The following is a 19,683-nucleotide window of genomic DNA, read 5'->3' on the forward strand; positions in this document are numbered from 1 at the left end:
CCGCTTGCAGGACTCGCTGGTACAGTCGCCGATACGCGGGCCTTGGCGCGCTTGGCCGCCGTGCAAGAGTAGCAAGGCTACGATGCCGATAAAGCTGGCCGCTACGGCCAGGACGATCAGGCAAGTGATGGAATCGTCGCGGTTAAGCACAGTCTCGGTTATGGCCGAAATCTCCCGGATCATGGTGACTCCAACTGCGAAACACAAATGGCAGTAAACGGTAACTCATATGTACCAATGGGAGCCCGGTGCAGGAAAGGAATCACGCCTCAATTTTCAGTCCCTGAAAAACTTTATGGCTCTTTTTAGTGGCAACAGGCCGTAGTACTTTTTGTGTAACATCAACTTATAAGTTTCTTGTTCGGAGTAGCTTTTTAGAAAGTAGTCAAGGCAAGGGAAACGAAGGGCTCGTTATGACATACGTATCAAGGAAACAAATAGCCACCGGAATAAACGAGCATAGGGGAATGTTTCTATTTTTTTCTTCAATTTGTGTTGATCATTGGGAGATTAACAGTGTAATTATTCATCGCTCAAATATCACTGATTAGAAAGCAGAAGGAAAACAACAAGTCGGCGCCGGTTGACAGGAAATCGCGACCTCCGAAATTCGCGTCCGGTTGTTCACATTTTGCGGAGAAGCTGTCCTTCAGAGAGTATATTACATGTTTTGTTTGAGGTGGATCTTTTCGCTTCGAAATTTTTTTTTATTTCGGCAGACTATTTTTTTACAAAGCACTGATCCAGTGTTGTACTTATAGTACCTTAGCGTTAACCTTTTCTGCAGTTAACCTACCAGTATATAAAACACAAATGGTCGTTAACTGATGGTAAAGCATTTACAGCCTCACGGCTGTGTTGAAAGATTCAGAGAGAGCCGTCAGGGGCGCAAATTTCAGAGAGAAGCGGTACTTGCTCACCGCTGTCGCTTCATACACTTGCACTGAAGCCCGACCTGCTTAGCACGAACCTCGCCCGAGATGGCAGCTCTAGGGTAGCCCCCTTTGACGAAGAAGCCGTGGTCTGTGTGAACGCTCGTATGTGTGTGTGTGTGTGTGAACGCGTTCACACAGACCACGGATTCTTCGAATTGAGAGGATTTTATAGATTTTAGTAAACGCGCTAATGATACTGAAAAGCAGCGAAAACTTCTAGATGTTTTTTTAAGACGTTTAGTGAGTTTTTTAGATATTCCCAATTAGTTAGCTGCTTCCTCGGATTCCAGCCTGCATCGTTCATAGGAATCTCTTAGTTTTTTTTACAGAGTGCATTGCGTCGTAATCACCATCAGCATGCAGTGTAGTAGGATGTATTAATTATTGACAACAGTATTCAGTACGTTATCCAGGTTGACAGTCTTACACTGGTAGTCAGACGGACAGAACTTCCGTCGCAGAACTTTTCGGGATTCGCGTGGCATGCGAAAGGAAATCGGTACATTCACCTCACGCTGGTGGAAAGTTTAGAAATTTCACTTCCTAACTTTATGCTTGTTGGATCCAATTGAGTAGAACAATTTTTAAAAGTGGGTGACAATTGGAAGATTTTTGTCACGAATTCATTCGGAAGAAATATGCCGTTAAAAGGAGCAAACAAACTCAGAATATTTTACGTAGGCTTTCGAAGATAAGTACGAGCATTTCTTTGCACTGGTTAGTTTGTTATGGGTGGAACGTGAAAAATGAGTGTGCCTTTCCGGTACCTTTTTGAAAATGCACTTCACAGAATAGAACTTATGGCCTCTGCCGTGTGAAGCTCGTTTCTGTTGCTGGTTTATGACTATTCCTGCAACGTGCACTTAATGTCGAAGCCTATTTCAACTACGCGAGAGTTGAACCTCGTACACCACTCACATCGAACGGACGACCTTCTTCGGGTCGTTTCAACGTTCACCGCCGCGTCACAGGAAGGTTGACCTTCTGGGTGGAGCGAGACCTGCGAAGTATGCCAGGTAGTTCGCGGAATGTTGAGGAGGCTTCGCGCTTACCGGTTTTGGACGGTGTGTAACCGGGCACCCCGCTCGGTTGCTTGCGCAGTGTCCCGCGGGCTACTTGTTAGTGAAGCGACCCTATTCGCGTTGCTTTGCTTATACAGTACCGGTACATATACACAGCGGTCCCTTGTGGAGTTCTTACTCTAATATCCATGATATACGGGAACATTTAATGATGTTAAGAGTTTACTGACTTAAGAGTTAATTTTATTCGCATGGCGAAACAGGCATAAATTCAATGGCATTAGTATTATTGTCATTAGCGACATACTGAGTTCGCCACAATGGATTCCACCAAGCTTTGCACACTTTTATGCCCATTCAAAGGAAAATAATACAACTTCGTACGTAACATCTTCCTAACCAATATTAAATTAGGAGACAACAGAGATGAAACGAGCGGCTTGTTACGATATACATGACAAAAAGTGGCCCTCACGGTGGCTCAGTGTTTACGGCGCTCGGCTGCCGACCGGCAATACGTGCGTTCGATGCCGGCCGCGGCGTTCAGATTTTGACAGGGGCGAGATTCCAGAGTTCCGTCTACTCTGTGATGTCAGTGCACGTTAAAGAACACCAGCTGGCCGAAATTTCTGGAGCCCTTTGAAACGGCGTCGCTCGTAGCCTGAGTTGCTTTGGGATGTTTAAATCCATTAACCATGCTTGAAGGAAGCGAAGAGTCATGGAATTCAGGGAGCATAGGGAATGGTTTTCTAAATTTTTGGTGTTGGTCATTTGGAGAACAATAGGTTAAATGTCTTAAAGATAGGCGATAAGAAAAGGGAAGAAAAAAAAAACAGCCGCATGACACCGGTGCGATCGGAACCCACGCCCTCCCAATTTGACACCAGGTGCTGTAGCAACTCAGCTACAGTGCCGGCTTGGCAATCTTGCGTTTTAGGGGGTGTTAATGTGTAGTGTAACCGAACCTTGAGAGCGTTCACCAACTTCTCCCTCGATCCATTGCGCCGAACGCAGTATATCCTGTATTACCGCCAGTGCCACGTAGGAACGTCATCGAACGTGGAGGGCGGAGGCTGTGCGGCAACCCTCGTATGCTTCCTAAGGCATCAAGACTGCAAGAACCGAGAAACTCCATAGCCGACAAGGAAAAAGAAAAGAGAGATTTGTTATGTCATACATGACGGAAGCCAACAGCCAGTTAAAGCAAGGAATATAGAAGTTTTAAAACTTTTTGTGTTTATCAATGCGATAATAATAGAGTAATTATGCTAAACGTGAAAATTAGAAAACAGAAAAATCCCACAACCCCCGAATTTCGCGTCCTGTGCTCGCAACCTGGTCTAGGGCGACGGATCATTTGCTTTCGGGGATGTGATGTGTAGCGTGAGGAGTCAAAACACCCACTACCCTCCCATTAAAATGAAAAGTGCGTGCATGGCTAATTAGGCGCCAGAAAAATGCAAAAACATTTGTCTGAGGCTGTAATATTTCAGGCAAACAGAAAATTTACTGAAAATGCAGCGTAGCTATTACAGAGGTCGGGTTTAAATTTTACTTGCTCTTTCTAGGTTAATTCATCCTCACCTGTACACATTTTCAATAGGGCTGACTCGTGGCGACGTGTTACGACGAAACAAATCAATGGCCTATGGAACCTTGGAAAGGCGTGCGTGGACGCCTTGCAAATCTTTTGCAGTTACGCTATGGAGTTCACACAACGTACGCCACCTGGCGCACCACGTTGTTTCACCAAAGTTTAAGAAGGCTTCAAGGGCTTGCCCAGGGAAAGGACAAGAACCGTAGTAACCAAGTCACATGCTATCTCATATTTGCTCACAAGACGCATTTTCACTTAAGCACAGCGAACAGTCTTTACCACAATGGTCATATATAGCAGGAAAAGGGAAACCGGAGTTATGGCGGGCATTGTGAAGGTATGATGGTTGGCTGTATTTTAAAGCGAATTAGCTCCTATCAGCAAACGATCGGTGGCGTTTGGCGGCGGCCTGGAAATTTGGCTGGTGTCCAGGTCATTTTTTTCTTTTGTCCCCTACCACTCATTTAAATGATTACGTATGACGACGCTGCTACTGAAGCTGGGCACTAAAATGTGAGCCGTTCGCGACACACTCCAACTGCGTCCGCTTAGATTTAGACTCTGTCAGTGCGAAAAAGATGGCAGCACTCACAGGTGACCAGGGAATTTCCGATGTCGAGGTAGAGGGGATGACGCCGCCGGGCTCCTTGTGTTCTTCCAGGGCGCCGCCAACCACATGAAGCGAAGGAGACCGCTGCGACAGGGTTGGGGTGACTAGTGATGCTGGCGTTGGCGAGGAGGGCGGGCCCCTTGATGCGTCCAGGTCCCCTAAAGAGCATACTAAGGTCGTCGTGGCCTGACTAACGGTTGCACTTGGGTCTTGGTGGTCGCTCTCGCCGATGGTATCCGTGGCGCTGCGGGCCTGCTTTCCGTCTCTGCCCGATGGGCTGCCGGCTGCGGCATCATGAAACGAACAGTCGTCATGGTAATTATTTCGATGACCGTTTTCTGAGCGCCTATTTCAAATGTGCAGCCAGTTACTTCGATGGCTGTAAAGTAGCGCGCGCGTATAATTGCAAACAACTCTGATGCGATGTCTTCGCGTTGGGCTTTCATATCAGTTTGCCTGCTGCACGTTACTGCGTAGTAGCGCAAAATGTTCCTCACCTGTCACGTCCGTGTTACCTGGAAATGCATGAGGATCTCAACGCAGGGCTCGAGGCCTTGAACTCGTGCTCAGAAGCCCAGCGACAAAGCCAAACTTCCACTTCAGCGAATGCTTCGCTTTCTATAAGATATGTTTGAAAAATTCTGCAATCTGATACTAAATGTGTTATATATATATACCGAATCCTCCTACGTTTTCTCGTCAACTCCCGAGGATGTGTCAACAATCTATAACGTTAAACTTCCGATCCGGGTTGAAGTTATAGTACTTCCACAGATTTGAAAATTGTCGCTCATTTGGTCTCTGGCGCTGCCATTCATTTGTTTTCGAACGTGAACTGTTCCTCCGTTTCGGAAGTTCGCAAAGAACATCCCAATTTTAGGAAAGGTGACAGAAATCTAAATATTGCCAAGAGACGGCAAGGCGATGAAGGCGGAACATGAAGGCTGGTGATGGCATGATTTGAATGGCGCTGACCGGCTGGCACGAGTGCTCCCACCCGCGCCCTGCACAGTTTGTTGTCTTCTAGACCGGCACACGACCCGGGGCACGAGCGATCTATCGGATCACGAACTAGAATAATGGCACAGACGATGAAACACAGTACGTGGTGATGGGTGTGATAAAAGAGATGAACAGAGAAGAAATGAAAGGCTTGCCATCACGATGAAAGAGATGAGCAGATGACGAGCGCAGGAACTACCGAGGAGTTTTAATTTTTTATTCTTGTAGTAAAATCAATGATCATTTATTTGCCAAACATTAGAATTTCGACTTGTTCAATTCCCAGTTCCGGTTCCGTTCCAAACCGTCTACGGACGTAGCACTTTTTTAACTAGCTTACCATATCAGACTGTCTATTAATACTGGTAATCATTTCCCAAAGGCGTTTCACGCTAATAATCAAAGCATCCTATTTGGAAACACGAAACATATGGCATAACTCGTCCATCATTAACGTTTCCTAACTGTTACTTATCAAATCAAAAACAGAGGGTTCGTCTTGGTGGTGTCCGCTTTTTTTTTTATATTTGTATCGATGATTTCCAGCTTATCCCAACGCATTGTGTTTTACGAGGTTGACGGCAGAATTATTTCATTGTACAATACATCGATTGGCAACGTAATTTATAAATAAGTACATCACGCGAAGAAGTAATAAAATCAGGTCGCGATAACAATTTAATATTATTCCGTAAAACGCTAAGTTCACCGTATTTAGGTCCGGTGAAAAATCAACTGCAAAGACTGTTTCACGCCTAATTTACACTTTACGCTCTCCTGTTACCATGTGCACATTTGCAGTATTCAACTTAACGCACATCTCAAATTTAATTCGAAGATTAGTTATCTGAAAAAAAGACTTTTTATAAGCACACTTATCAAGACACGGGCATTTTTTTTATAAGATGCTGAATCGTATTCCTGCTTTGCCTTAGTTCTTTGGCATTGGAGCCCCAGTAGAGTTAACGGACATAAGACCCTATTCTGTATATTACTACGTATGCTTTCTTTACGTGTATTACATAAACTGATTCGTTCGAAATACGGCAAACAGTTTGTTTTCGACAATTTTGATGATGGGGAAAAATGAATTTGTATTGCGCAATGGTATCTGTAGCGAAAGAGCGCCATGGCACAGCGTATTTTTCGCCTGCACAAGGGTGCGTCCAAGACCCATTTCCCAAGCATTTCACATTAGATAAAGCGAGCAGCAGACTAGAAATGGCTTCTGCACTCTGTATCCCCGGTGGATATCCAACGGAACTGGGGAAGGGGATGCTGCCACCACTAGGCCACCGCTGCTCTGCTTCGCCAAATTTTAGTCCTCAAACTTCCTGAAGAAGGGCAGAATTCCTCGAATGCGACATAACTGCTTTAGATGGAGTATAAAATGTTTCCTAACCGAGAAATTGCCATTAGCGGGGGATGAGCTGATAGCGTAGGCTTATGACAAACCTGTCATGTGAAGGAAGCCAATACTCATCAAAGCCATGAAAGTACCAGGGAAAGTTTTTTTTTAATTTGCCGCGATGATCAATGAGAAGTTGACAGTGTAATAGTTTTAACTGAAAGAATGTTTGGAGAGTAATTCTTAAAACCATTACATGCTGCCAGTGCGATCCGAAGCTGCGACATCCATATTCCGCATACAGTGCTCTACCAGCAGAGATATGGCGTCGGCTGTCCGGCCTTCTACTTTCGAGTTCATTCATGCGTTAGCATTAGAAAGGTCTGTGCAAGCGGAATGGCGACGCCATCTGTCAGTAGCCAGTGTGGTGCGTACTGGGCAATATTCTTTCTTATTTCTTTTTAACTTCCCTCACTAATTTATTTCAGTATCCAGAGTGGTAGGTAGCAACCTACCCATCGGGCCACGAACGAATTTTGTATACTGTGTATGCGAACTTAGCTTCATGCATGACGTTCCACCCTGAAGACGCCGCGGAAGTTGTGTGCTCGCAAAACCATATTACTTCGCCACGTATCAATCGGTCCTCTCGAAGCCTGGACCAGTCATTTATAGCTGACTTTTGACATTCAATATTTCCATTCAGAACGAGAAGCACACATTGTGGAACAACGAAGGCTGGCACGTCCCTCCATGAAAAGTAATTATTTTCTAGCTGTGCCTGCGATTAAGGAGAGAAAAGTAGCCGATGGGTGCGCTTAGTGTTCAATCCGGTTGCGTAAGCGAGAAGCTTGAAACAGATAAAGCTTGCCACGCTTTCGCAAAAGAATGCACGGCGCAGAGTGCGTTCCGTAGCTGCGCAGTTTCGAAATCAAAGCGTTCTCGCTTTTGCGGACGAAAATTGCCGCACGTCTCCCGGAATAGTGCATTCCGATCGGGATGCACCACCTGAATTTTGTCGAAAATGCCCCTTGAACTGAAAAATTACAACCCGCGAAAATTTCATCAACTAAAACTCATTAACTTTAATTATAACAATTTTTTCTAGAGAATTTGGCAGACGTTCGCTTCTATAAAAGGTTTCAACAAGTGTCATCCTTAAGGAAAATGTAAACGCATAAATAATTTACTGCCTTAGAATACACGTAGAAACGTGACTAAGTGTTTACCAGAGGCCTCGTTTAGATCGTGAAGATAATTTCGCGGGTTTAATTTAAAAAAAAAACATGTGCAAATGCTTTTTTAGCGGCGCCCTGACTCAAAAGACCGGCAGCAGGTTGGAAGCATCTCCAGCATGGCTGGTACATTTGGCCTTTAGGCAAGCAGATTACTGTTAATAAATCATGTATTTTTACGCGCTAATGCCTGGGGAGGAGCTTTGACTGAAAGAGGATGGATGATGGTAGTTGTAAATCTTCTTATCTGATTGCGCGAAAATCAAGGACAACGCATATATACAAGACGATACTTGTTACTTGTTTTTTGCATGTGTGTTTCCTTGCTTCATTGCTTCAGACATCATCGCCGTATTGTGGTTAATAAACATCAGCTAAGAATCAGCGCGGGTGTTCTGTGCGCCTTCTGTGAACTCCGTGTTTTTAGCTATCCTATTACATGACGAGCTGGCATAAGGCAGGTGCTGGTGGAGTGCTCGGTTAAGTAAGGTTAGGCCAGTGTCGAACCCACGACCTCATCTGGAGTAGCAGAATTAACGAAAGAGCTAGTGATACCCACACTGGTTTTGAGGAGTATTTGCGACGACCACCGTACGCTACATTTTGAAGAGGGTGAAATGCGTCGAATTGATCGTCAGCGTTTACTGTGGCCTGGAAATATCATTACCGAGAAGGTTATTCAACATGTTATCCAGACTAACGCTGCTTCCCAGGTAGTCCGAGGAGGAGAACATTTATTCTGGTGCTTGTGGGCATTGTCGTTGGTTGGGAATAGGGCTGGATATATTCGTCCCTCGCCATTCAACGTGTTGCAGCTCGTGGAAATTGCAGTTTGGGTATTGGTTATTGCCTTTTTGCCATGCAGCATTTTGTTGAGCAAACCAATATTTAAATACGAATGTAGTGCATAAAGTGTGTGGCAATTTTTATTTCTGAGAATACCTTTTATTCCACATTCATTCTGAAGAGAACTGCCGTGTAGCTGAGGTTATAAAGGCAAACATTTCTATAGCCTTTCAAGCATAATTACTAGTATTGCAATGCCAGTAATGCGCACTACTTCAGTAAAACGATGTCTCTGATCCTCAACTTTTGTGTTACAACAAAGGGAGCTAACCAGAGAGTCACTTTTCCAGTACCGTTCTGATACTGCATAGGAGACCTTATAATGCAACTGGTGTTTTCAGCCCCGTAAAACTCCATTGTTTTAGAAAGTTTTGTCTTTTCGCGCCAGGTGGAAATAGCGTGGTAGCCCGCGTCAGTTGAACCACGTGCACCACTCACATCGAACTGACGACCTTCGTTGGGTCTTGTCGGTGTTCGACGCGGCGTCACTCGAAGGATGACCGTGCAGATTGACCGAGACCTGCGAAATACGCCAAAAAGTACGCGCAGTGACGAAGTTCCGCGTGAGCTTGTCATGGAAGACACGCAATAGAGCTCCCCACCCTGGTTGCTTGTGCAGTGCGCCGCCCGCGATTCATCATAAACAGGACTCTGCGCGTCCGGTTGTGATTGTATACAAAGCATTTACTCGTGCATATATGCAGTATTAGCTCGTGCGCAGTGCTAATTTTAACACTGCGCGAATTCTCGTGGAATAGCGCCGTCAACATGTTTACTTTTTATATATTTGTGAACAGTGTAAATAACTTTTCTTTTTCTTTTCTCGCTATCGCCTTACTGCCCCTTTTTATTTCCTTGCGCTGCAGGCAAGGTGCTTGAAATAGTACATAGCAGTTCCCGCGGCTGGCAGCGCATTTTACTCCCATTATATATTATTTTGCTCTTGTAATATATATCCCGCTAATAACAAGAAAACATCGCAGAAAAACATCCAATACCTCGTTCGTAGAGCGACGCTGCTTCCAGAGCCATGTCGTGTTCGATTGGAAATAAAATTGAAAAGTGAGCAGTTTTTAAAATGGGTTGTGTTGTTGTAGCAAACATGAGAAAAATGTGTTTTGGACACGCCTTCCTTTTGTTGTTAACTAAAGGCGTAGTCACTGATATGCACTGGTAGTGCTGATCTTCGGGCATTGCTTAATCTTACACCAGAAGCTTAACTCTGATTCAACGATGTGGGGGACGATGTGGGGTTTGGAATTAATAGAGAGGGAGGTGGCAAGGACTGTGGTAATTTGAGTTGGCATTTGTGTAGTTGGGGCACACGGGAAAGAGTGGGAAACTTAAGAGTGGGAAGCTTAAAGAGAAGAGTGGGGAACTTAAAGGCAGATGATCACTAGGATCACGTCACAAATGCATATGTAGCGCATGCCAGAAGGTGATTAGGCATATGAAAAGGCAGCAGGCAAAGTGAAAAGACAGGGAAGAATTTTTGCCGGGACATCGCGTGTGATACGGTGTCGGAGACAAAAGTATGCAAAACGCGGGAACTAGGCACAAAGTGCCAGGTCGGCCAACCGGTTTCTAATTTCAATATTGCGCACTACAGAATTTGTCAGGCTTTAACCTTCGCAAGAGCGCATGTGTCGAAACACCTGCTAATAACAGAGAATTCGGCTTCGGATGCCGCTCACGCACCCTGCAGACTTTTGTCCCCGACTGCGTACCGGCTTTTCACACGATGCTACAGGCACAGATCACTTCGACGTTAACATGTTGGTAAAACAAATGCAGTAGTACAATAACATATTAGTATTAAAGTATTAGCAGAATAACGTATTAATGCAAAAATCAAGAAACGCTCTCAGAAACCGCTAATTTGGGGCATTTGTCTCGTGTGGTGGAATCAATATTACATCAAATTGCGCTGCCATGCAGAGCAGCGTTCCTGTTGGCCAGGGTAGACGGTACAGCAACGTTCGGTTCATAGAGCATGAACGCCCATCCACCGAATCTTCATACTGTCACGTACTCTCACGTAATTCGGATGTCGTCCCGGTATTTAGAAACCTGTTATCAAGCCCCCTCTACAAGAAAGGAAATCGGCTCGCGGATATTGCGTTTACGGATAAAATACAGGAACTTCACCCATCTGGTAATGCAAACTTCAGCGACAGACACGGCGGCCCGTCGTAATGTTTGATAACTCTGGGCAAATAGCATGCACAGTCCAGAACCTTCCCTTACCCACCCATATGAACATGCATGTATCCATCCATGTGGAACACAATCGACTAAAGAATGACGCCTTTGTGTTCGAGCCACTTAGTGACCGGCATTCTGCCGAGTAAGCGTGGCGCTATGCCATGCGTGACGTCACTCTCTTCCGACTAGTTGGCGTGACCCGTTGCATCTAGTGTGTTGACACGACCACACCGACGCCGCACAAACAGGAAACGTAGCCTTAACAGCTGTCGCTGTAAAAAAGTCGACCTGGGTCCCGGCGTTTTAAGCGTCAGTTCAGTCTCTTTGCCTGGTCACCAGTTCGCATGTTTATGAGCTGCTACCTAAAAATGTAGCCTCGCGAGCTCGGCGCATGATGACCTTACTTTCATATGTGCCATATAACCCAACACAAAGATGTGGCCTCGCTAACTCGGCCACCCCTCTTTGCAACTATTGCACTGAAACATTTGTCTAGTGCGATGACTTCCTGGTCCCAAGTGGTCTACTTTGTAGGAGACAATTTCGCGAACTAGACTAGAGGGGAAGGCAGCTATGAAGCTGAAAGCCATGCGGCGGCAAGCTGAAATAACCTAGCCGAGGTATGGACGATGTAAACTTTGTCCCGGTGGTCAATTCTGTCTATGAAGAAGATGAACAAAGACACCGAATACTTCGCCCGAAATGAAACTCGTCAATTACCAGAGAGATGCTTGTTCACAAAACGCATTCCCATTTAACCACAGGTAACGATCATCATGCTACCATTATGTTCAAGAGAGCTTGAAATATAAATCTATAGTATTGCGGGCATTGTGAAGATATGACATCTCGGTGTTGATGAGGTCTAATTTGCCCTCTTATAAATGCTAGATGACGTTTGGTGCTGGTCTTAAAATTTGCGCCTGCCCCATGGTTAGTTTACTTTGTCCTTTACCAAAAAAGAGTGACTAGCTAAGAGGAAGCTTCTGTAGATGCTGCGCTCTAAAACAATAAATATTTGGAATGCCCTCAAACAGTGAAAGTGTGAACACTTGGTCGAGTTGGCACGGATGCATACTGTTGTGGCGCCAGGAGAACGGAGATGCAGGCAAAGAAAGCAAAGAAAAGCCTATATGAAAAATGCTTTTACCACATGATTGCTTTTCAACTTGTGTTTCGGTTTCACGTGCCCTTTTTGCACATTTGTTCTTAACCGTGTGGACTACAGCGCGAAGATGGGACGACCAAAAAAACACATCACAAACAGAGACTGACAACTGGAATTTTTATTTCAGAAGCACATGTATATATACCGGATCGCCGGAAAAAAGGACACAAACTGATTCAAGGCGCACAACACTGAATGGTGATTGGTAGGAACGTGCTTCGGTATGATGAAATGAAAAAAAAAGTGGCTGTACATTTGCTTAAAACTCAGAAAAATAAGAACAAGTGTAAATGCGTCATTCATTACGTTGCTAGTAAAAAAACAGCATTTCTTGGTCATGATATCCAAGACTTGCGCCAAGCTAGGAGTTGAGCATTCCTTAATCTCGGTTCGTAGTGTCACCATTCACAGTTGTTTTAGTTTTTCTCGTTTTTTTAGCAACTGCACAAATTTTATCTTATTATATCGAGGTACGTGCCTATCATTTCTGCATTCAGTGTTGTGTATCTTGAATCTGTGTGCTTTTGTTTGAGGCAATGCGGTATATATAGATGTCCTTTGGAAATCAAAATGCCAGTTGCGAGTCACCGCTCGTGTCGCGATTTTTGTGTCGTCCCGTCTTTACGCTGTTACCAACATTATCGTCAACCAACAAGCCCAACTCACCGCTCTTATGCTGTTCTAAACTATGACTTGGACTGCGCATGCAAGCCATTTTGCATAAAATTGGCGGTGGCTTAGCTCGACTATGCCAGAATATAGGCAGCGAAAGGTAAGGCATAGCTTGGATAGCCTAGGTTAATCTTCATTGCAAATCCAGGTTAGTCTGGTTGTCTGGTTAGTTGTCACGTGGCTCGTCACGTGACCAGTCATGTGGTATGTAACGTGATGCGGTGCGACCAGGGTGGGAATGCCAGCACGGCCAAACTGTGAGGTCGTGGCCAATGCAGCTTTCTCTACAATACTGAGCCATACAATAAAATTTTTATGTTGTACTGAGCGCTTGTACTGTCCTTCCTTCGCCTGCGTCTCCGTTCGCGTGGTGCCACTCCAACTGCGCTTTTCTCTGTCCTGCTCATCGTCAGTGCCCAAAAGATGGCAGCACTCACAGGGGACCAAGGAATTTCTGATGTCCCGGAAGTCGGGAAGACGTCGCCGGGCTCCGCTTTGTGTTCTTCCAGAGCGCCTCCAGCCACATGGAACGAAGGAGACTGTGGTGACAGGACAGGGGTGACTGGTGACAGCGGCATTGGCGAGGAGAGCGGCCACATTGATTCGTCGAGTTCCACCTGCGAAGCCTCTAAGGTCGTCTTGGCCTGACTGATGCTGGAACATGGGTCCGTGTGCTTCGGTTGACTGATTGCATCCGTGGCGCTGCGGTCCTGCTTTCCTCCTGTGCACGATAGGCTGTCCACTGCGAAATCATGAAACGCAGATGCCTCGTTGTAGTTATTGCGACGACCGCTTTCTTTGCGCGTATTTGAACTCTGCGGCATCCTATTACGATTATGGTAAAGAGGTCTGCGGCGAACTATTTTGATTACGCTAAAGCAGTGCACGTATAGTTACTAGCAGCTATGACGCGGTGTCACCGGGCTGCTCTTTATTATCGGTTTGCCTGGAGCATGCAAGACGCTGTGGCACAAAATCTTTCTCGCCTATGCGTTCCGGGTGTCCTGCGAATGCACAAGGATCTTGGCGCAGGGCTCCAAGCTTCGAGCTCGTACTCAGGAGCTCAACGTTAAAGTCAACGAGCCATTGGAATGAGTGCTTCGTTTTCTAGTGGACATGACAGGGAACACATATAGTATCTCGATCTCAGTGCGCTATAGATATACCAAACTGCTAATTCTTTGTCAACACAAGTTACACTACAGCTTGAAAGGCCGGAAATATATCACGAAGCTAAACTGATCTCTTTTCAAAACATACCTAGAAGCCTGAAAGCACGACGTTCTATCTGTGGAATAAAGCTGCCGGCGCGGTTGCTCACCAGAGTGAGAAGGAGGGAAGCCTAAAACAGCTTTTTCAGGCACTCACGCGCAAGATGGCCAGCATATGCACAATTCCCTGTTAAAGGCTATGAATAAAAAGGCGACACATCTTGAGGCTAACTCCAACTACGTTCCCATTAGATATATCTAAAAATGCTAAGCCTGTTCTACGGTCCCCATGTCCGAGCACTCGGAACCAACCGTGCCACTCACCCTGTTCAACTGGTTTCAGGAAGCATGAACTGTCGGCGGTGGTCGCAGTGCAGAGGCTTGACGTGCGCCTGCGGCGGTGGTCCTTGGAGTGGCGCCTCTTTCGGGGTGCGGCCTTTTGCTTCCGGTTTGCTTTGGCCACCGCAGGACCTCTTCCGCCTACAGCCTGCTGAGAACCCTGCTGGACAGTCTCCTGGTCCTTCGGGCAAGCGACGTGCGGACGAAATTTGAAGGTGTCTTCCATGCGGGATGATCGCGTCGCCGACCTGCGACTCGAAAATAGCCTTCTTCTTCTGCCCAGTCTCGTGGAGAGCGTTCCAGATGCGTGGCGCGTGTCCCGTGAGTTCTATTCTTCTTCTTCTTCTCTAGTCGAAGGCAACGGCACGTAGCTACGCATTGCCCAGACTTTTCAATGAGTCAGCAGAGCGTAGTACCAGCACTGAGAACCTACTGGCAGCGAAGTGGACGGTGCAAGGTTCCGAAGAGCCGCGTTGCTCTTGACGAATTCATTGTCCTGATAATATTCTTATCAATTCATGTCAAATAATACATGTTAAGTATTTTAAGGGAGCGAACTAAGGATAGGGGCGGCTAATCAATGTCAAAGGCTTGAGTCAGCGACATCTGTGGAGGTAGTTTCATTTAGCGATATATTGCGGCAAAGAATTTGAGGACGAGAAGCATACGTGTGCTTTTAAGGACACTTTTATTTTTTCGGGCACATACTAGTTCTTCTAGATAGCGCTGCTCTCCCAGTCTTTGATAGCCATGAAGCATGTTTTGTGGTCTGGGAAATGGCAAGACATGGTTCTCGCGATGTTGGACCAGTAGCGAATTCTGAAAGACGAGATCGTTGTTTGTGTTTTGGGAGGTCGGCATAGGGGTGGGAGGAGTTCTGAGGAAAAAAAAACTAGACTGTCACATGTGACATCACTCGGTTGGGACTACTGAGCAGGGTGCATTGCCACGGCGCTTTCCAGTGACGTCAACCGTTACGTCAGTGTAACTCGCCTCCTCCTCCTCCTTTCTCGTGGTTACCTGCCTCCGGTTACAGCGACCGTTATTACAACTACTCCGCCGCCACTACTGCCACCGCGACGATAAACCCAGGCTAAATGATACCAAACGCGGCCTATCTGCAGCGTGATTACATGCCTGTCTTCGTAATGAAGACGAAGACGCCGTATTGAACGGAAGGCTGACATGTCCTTGCTGGCTGCTGCTATTCGTTGCTTCTTCTGGTGGTTCCGGCTTGTTTATCATTACTGACGCTGTTCTACGTGAAGGGGGGGGGGTTGTCCAAGGATTAGGTTAAGACGCAGTTCATGTGAACCTGAGGGTGCTTTCTGGTGAGAGATATCGTTGACCACCCCAGGAAGACGGTTGGCAGTTTGGGTTGCCAGCTTGCCAGCCCAAAGCATGCCTTTTGAGCCCTTCCAAAAATGGCATTGATGGAACTCCGGTGGCTCTCGTTTCAATCGGTGAGGGTGCGATCAAAATGAAAACCCCAAACTAATTAAACAGAAGATAAAATCATTGACAGCCCACTATCTGCAGATCTCTGAAGTGCGTCCATTTGGCCGTAGAGGGTTTGTCTGCATGTCCTCAGATATCGCTTGTGTAGCAGACTTGCTTCAGTAAAAAAATTTCAGCTCACTGCCGGTGAAAGCAATCATACCCGAACAGCTTGCGTATGCCAAGGGTATTGTACGTGATGTCGACCCAGCATCTTCCCCGCCCGAAATTTTCGAAGAATTTCATAATGCAGGAGTCGGGCTGCTTCCAGTCTATCGCTGCAGTAGAGAGGTAAACGGCTCGCGTGTTGCTACTGAGTCTGTAATAAAAACTTTTGCTGGCTCTTCCTGGCCTGGTGAACTAAGTTTTTGGCCGATTGTATACCGTGTGGACCCTCTGCAACCCCGCCCTTTTCAATGCACCAGCTGCTGGGGGTTTGGGCATATCGGCAAAGCATGCAAGTCGGAGACCCGATGCCGTTTATGTGGAGGTCATTCTGCTGATAACTGCACCTCAGAGCTGCCTCATTGTTGCCTCTGGAGCAACAACGACTCAGCTGATGATTACGATTTCGCAAAACCCAGTGAACAGCGCAGTTTGTTGGATGTCATCAGAGAGAAGCGATGCTCAAGAGCCGATGCTTACGCTGTTTTGAACAGAAAATAAGACTCATACGCTAACCGTGTGCGCGCTTGTGTTGGGGAGATTGAGTCCATCTTGACTGCCTCAATTGTGACTTCACTAGAAAAAACACTTAATAATGTGGTTGAGCGAAAGTTAAACACTTTTTCTGAGGCGTTGGCTTGTAGCAGCAGCAGTGGCTTAACGGAGCAGGAGCAGCACCAGCCTTCGAAGATGATGACGCCGAAGTGCGCTCGAATTGAGCTCGCAACTCATGCCGGTTTTACGCGCCGTTCGGCTCCTCGGCATTAGACGCTGCAATACTCCAGCCAGTAAATCAATCATTTCCTTCAACGTGCCGGCATCATACTGATTGGCGCGACAAATTGGTGACCCGGACGTCCGCACGAACAGCCGACCCCACCATAGCCAACGCCGACTACAACGCCTCCGCCATGCTTGGTGACGGACCCTGCAGTGCAGTCTCTGCGCGGTCCCTTCGCCTACCCCAGTCCTCGCCGGCCAATCCTCGACACTGGCTCGCTCAAGTCAACAGCCAGTTCACTATTGATCGCATCACCACCCAGGCGCAGCAGTTTCATCACGTCTCTGCGTCGCTACCACCTGAGATTGCCGCCGAAGTCCGCGACCTCCTCATAACTCCGCCCGCCTCGGCCCCGTTTGACAAGCGAACAGCCGCCTCGAAAGAGCTCATCTGCTCCGAAGAACTCGGGGACCAGAAACTAACACAGTTGCTGCGGTGGCTCCAGCAGCTCCTGGGTGACAAGGCTGCCATCTTCGACCAAGCCTTCCTGCGTGACTTTTTCGTTCAGCGCTCGCCGTCGTCGGTCTGCCTGGTGCTTGTGCCCGCCCAGGGGTTGTCTTTGGAGAAGTTTGCTCAGCCGGCGGATTCCGTCATCGACGTTTCCTACCCCAGCAGTATCCCAGCCTCCCACCCCAACATCATCTCTTAAATCTCTTATCTCCCGCGTGGACCTTCAGAGCCTACGTGACGACTTCCACGCCCAGATCACACCTCTCTCGGACCAAATCGCCGCACCGTCCACCTCCCACTCTCTTTCCCCTTCCCGTCGCCAGGCCTCACCTTGCCGACGTAGTGCTACCCCACCTCTTCAAACCAGCGAGTGCTGGTATCACCGCACCTTTGGTGAAGCTGCGCGTCGGTGTACCCCTCCCTGTCGCATCCAGGGAAACTTCACACGACACCACTAGAAGCGGCAAGTGGTGTCACCTCGGAGAGCAGCCACTTATTCTTCATACGCGACCACATCTCGGGCCTCCGTTTTCTCGTCGACACCGGAGCAGAGCTGAGCGTCCCCCCCTGCAGCATTACATCCTCACTTTCTCGCCGCACTGGCCTATCGCTACAAGCCGCAAACCTCAACCTCATCGCTATGTACGGCGAACATGCTCTCACACTCAATTTGGACCTCCGGCGTGTATTCCGATGGGTTTTCCTCGTCGCGGACGTACGTTACCTAATTCTCGGAGCTGATTTCCTGCTCTACTACAACCTGCTGGTCAACATGCACAGCAAGTGTCTCGCAGACGGCACGACGAACCTCTCTGTTCAGGGCCTCCGTCTTCGAGAACCGCTTGCCAGTATACCCAGCCCACACCGGTCGGCCTGCGAGATCCTCCTGGATGAATGCCCTTCTCTGCTTCGTCCTTCCAACTTCTTACTGCCCGTCAAACGCCAGGTCACGCATCACATTGTGACCACTGGCCCGCTCACGCCCGCTCGAGCCCGGCGCCTTGCTCCAGGCCGTTTACAGATCACCCGCAACGAGTTCGAACACATGCTGGTGCTCGGCATTATCCGACCTTCATCTAGCACATGGGCGCCACCTCTACACATGGTAGCGAAAAAATCCCCAGGGGACTGGCGTCCCTGTGGTGATTACCGCGTCCTAACAACACTACCGTTCCGGACTGTTATCCCCTACCTCACAGCGCGGATTTTACCGCCGCTGTGCATGGCGCTACAATTTTCTCTAAAATCGATCTCGTCAAGGCCTACCACCAAATCACTGTAGAACCATCCGATGTACATAAATCTGCAATCATCACACCATTCGGCATCTTCGAATACCTCCGCATGCTCTGTAACTCTTGCCAGACATTTCAACGGTTCGTGGACACAGTTACGAGGGGTCTACCTTTCTGCATGGCCTACATCGATGACCTCCTCGTATTCAGCCGCGATACGGAGCAGCACTTGCAACACCTCCGGCAGCATTTCAACGTCTCTCTTCTTATGGCCTGATCATCAACAGAGCAAAATGTGAAATCGGCAAGTCGGAGCTCGACTTCCTTGCCCACTGTGTCAACAGCTCCGGCATCCGGTCTCTCCCATCAAAAGTCCAGGTCAGTCAAAACGTTCCTCAGCCTGCCTCAATCCTCAAGCTCTGTGAATTTTTCGTCCATATCATGTTTTATCGCCTTTTCATCCTTCACTGAGCTGCACTCCTCAAATCACTGACGGACATGATACGAGGTAGGAAAACAAACTTCGCACAACTGACATGGTCTTCAGCTCCTCTGGATTCTTTCCAGGCCGCCAAATCGAATCTATCCGGCCTCGCTTTCCTTGCACATATGCGCTCTGATGCACCCCTATGCCTCATGACCAACGCCTCCGACTCTGGCGTTGGAGCCGTGCTTCGCCAGCTCGTGGATGGTTCTTGGAGCCTTCTATCTTTTTTCTCCCGCAAGTTTTCCGCTGCCGAAAGCCGTTACAGTACTTTCGGCTGTGAACTCTTTGCCATGTACATGTCCGTGCGGCATTTCAAGCACCTCCTTGAAGGTCGGCAATTCCGCATCGTCACCGACCACAAACCACTTATTTTTGCCATCCCATCGGGGAGTGGTAAATTCTCGCCTCGTGAAGTTCGGCACCTTTCGTACGTGGCAGAATTCAGGACCGGAATCAGACATGTGCAAGCTGTTGACAAAGCCCCGGCGGATGCTCTGTCACGTGTTACTGCTTCCCTCGCCTCTGCTGCTCCACCACTCAGCCTCGACATTGCTGCCCTCGCAAAAGTGCAGCAACATGACTCGGAAGTTATGGACCTTTGCAAGAACCCTCGTTCGCTGGTTCTCCGTGAAACTCTCCTCCGTTCGTGCCCCGTCCCCATCATTTGCGACACTTCGGCCGGCTCTGCGTGCCCTTTGGTGCCCTCTGCATTTCGTCGTCTTGTCTTCGACGCCCTGTACAGCCTGTCTCATCCCGGAATTCGCGCCATGCAGCACCTTCTTACAAAATGCTACGCCTGGCCCGCCGTCAACAAGGACGTGCGCGGCTGGGCCTGTGCCTGCCTGGCTTGCCAGCAGTATAAACTCAGCGACACACTA

At 47.7% G+C, this 19,683-nt stretch overlaps 1 protein-coding gene across 1 annotated transcript; it reads left to right on the forward strand.

The window, feature by feature from the left end:
• The first annotated feature begins 16,763 nt into the window (after positions 1–16,763).
• LOC144124015 (uncharacterized) lies at positions 16,764–17,282 on the forward strand. Its single transcript, XM_077656695.1, has one exon. It carries the CDS (start codon positions 16,764–16,766, stop codon positions 17,280–17,282), a length of 519 nt encoding a protein of 172 aa, XP_077512821.1.
• The last annotated feature ends 2,401 nt before the right edge of the window (positions 17,283–19,683 follow it).

The sequence above is a fragment of the Amblyomma americanum genome, chromosome 3, assembly GCF_052857255.1.
Source record: "Amblyomma americanum isolate KBUSLIRL-KWMA chromosome 3, ASM5285725v1, whole genome shotgun sequence".
Classification (NCBI taxonomy): Eukaryota; Metazoa; Arthropoda; class Arachnida; order Ixodida; family Ixodidae; genus Amblyomma; species Amblyomma americanum.

Excerpts from the sequence above, each read along its gene's own strand:
- LOC144124015 (XM_077656695.1), top strand. The coding sequence starts at position 16,764 with ATGCTTGGTGACGGACCCTGCAGTGCAGTCTCTGCGCGGTCCCTTCGC.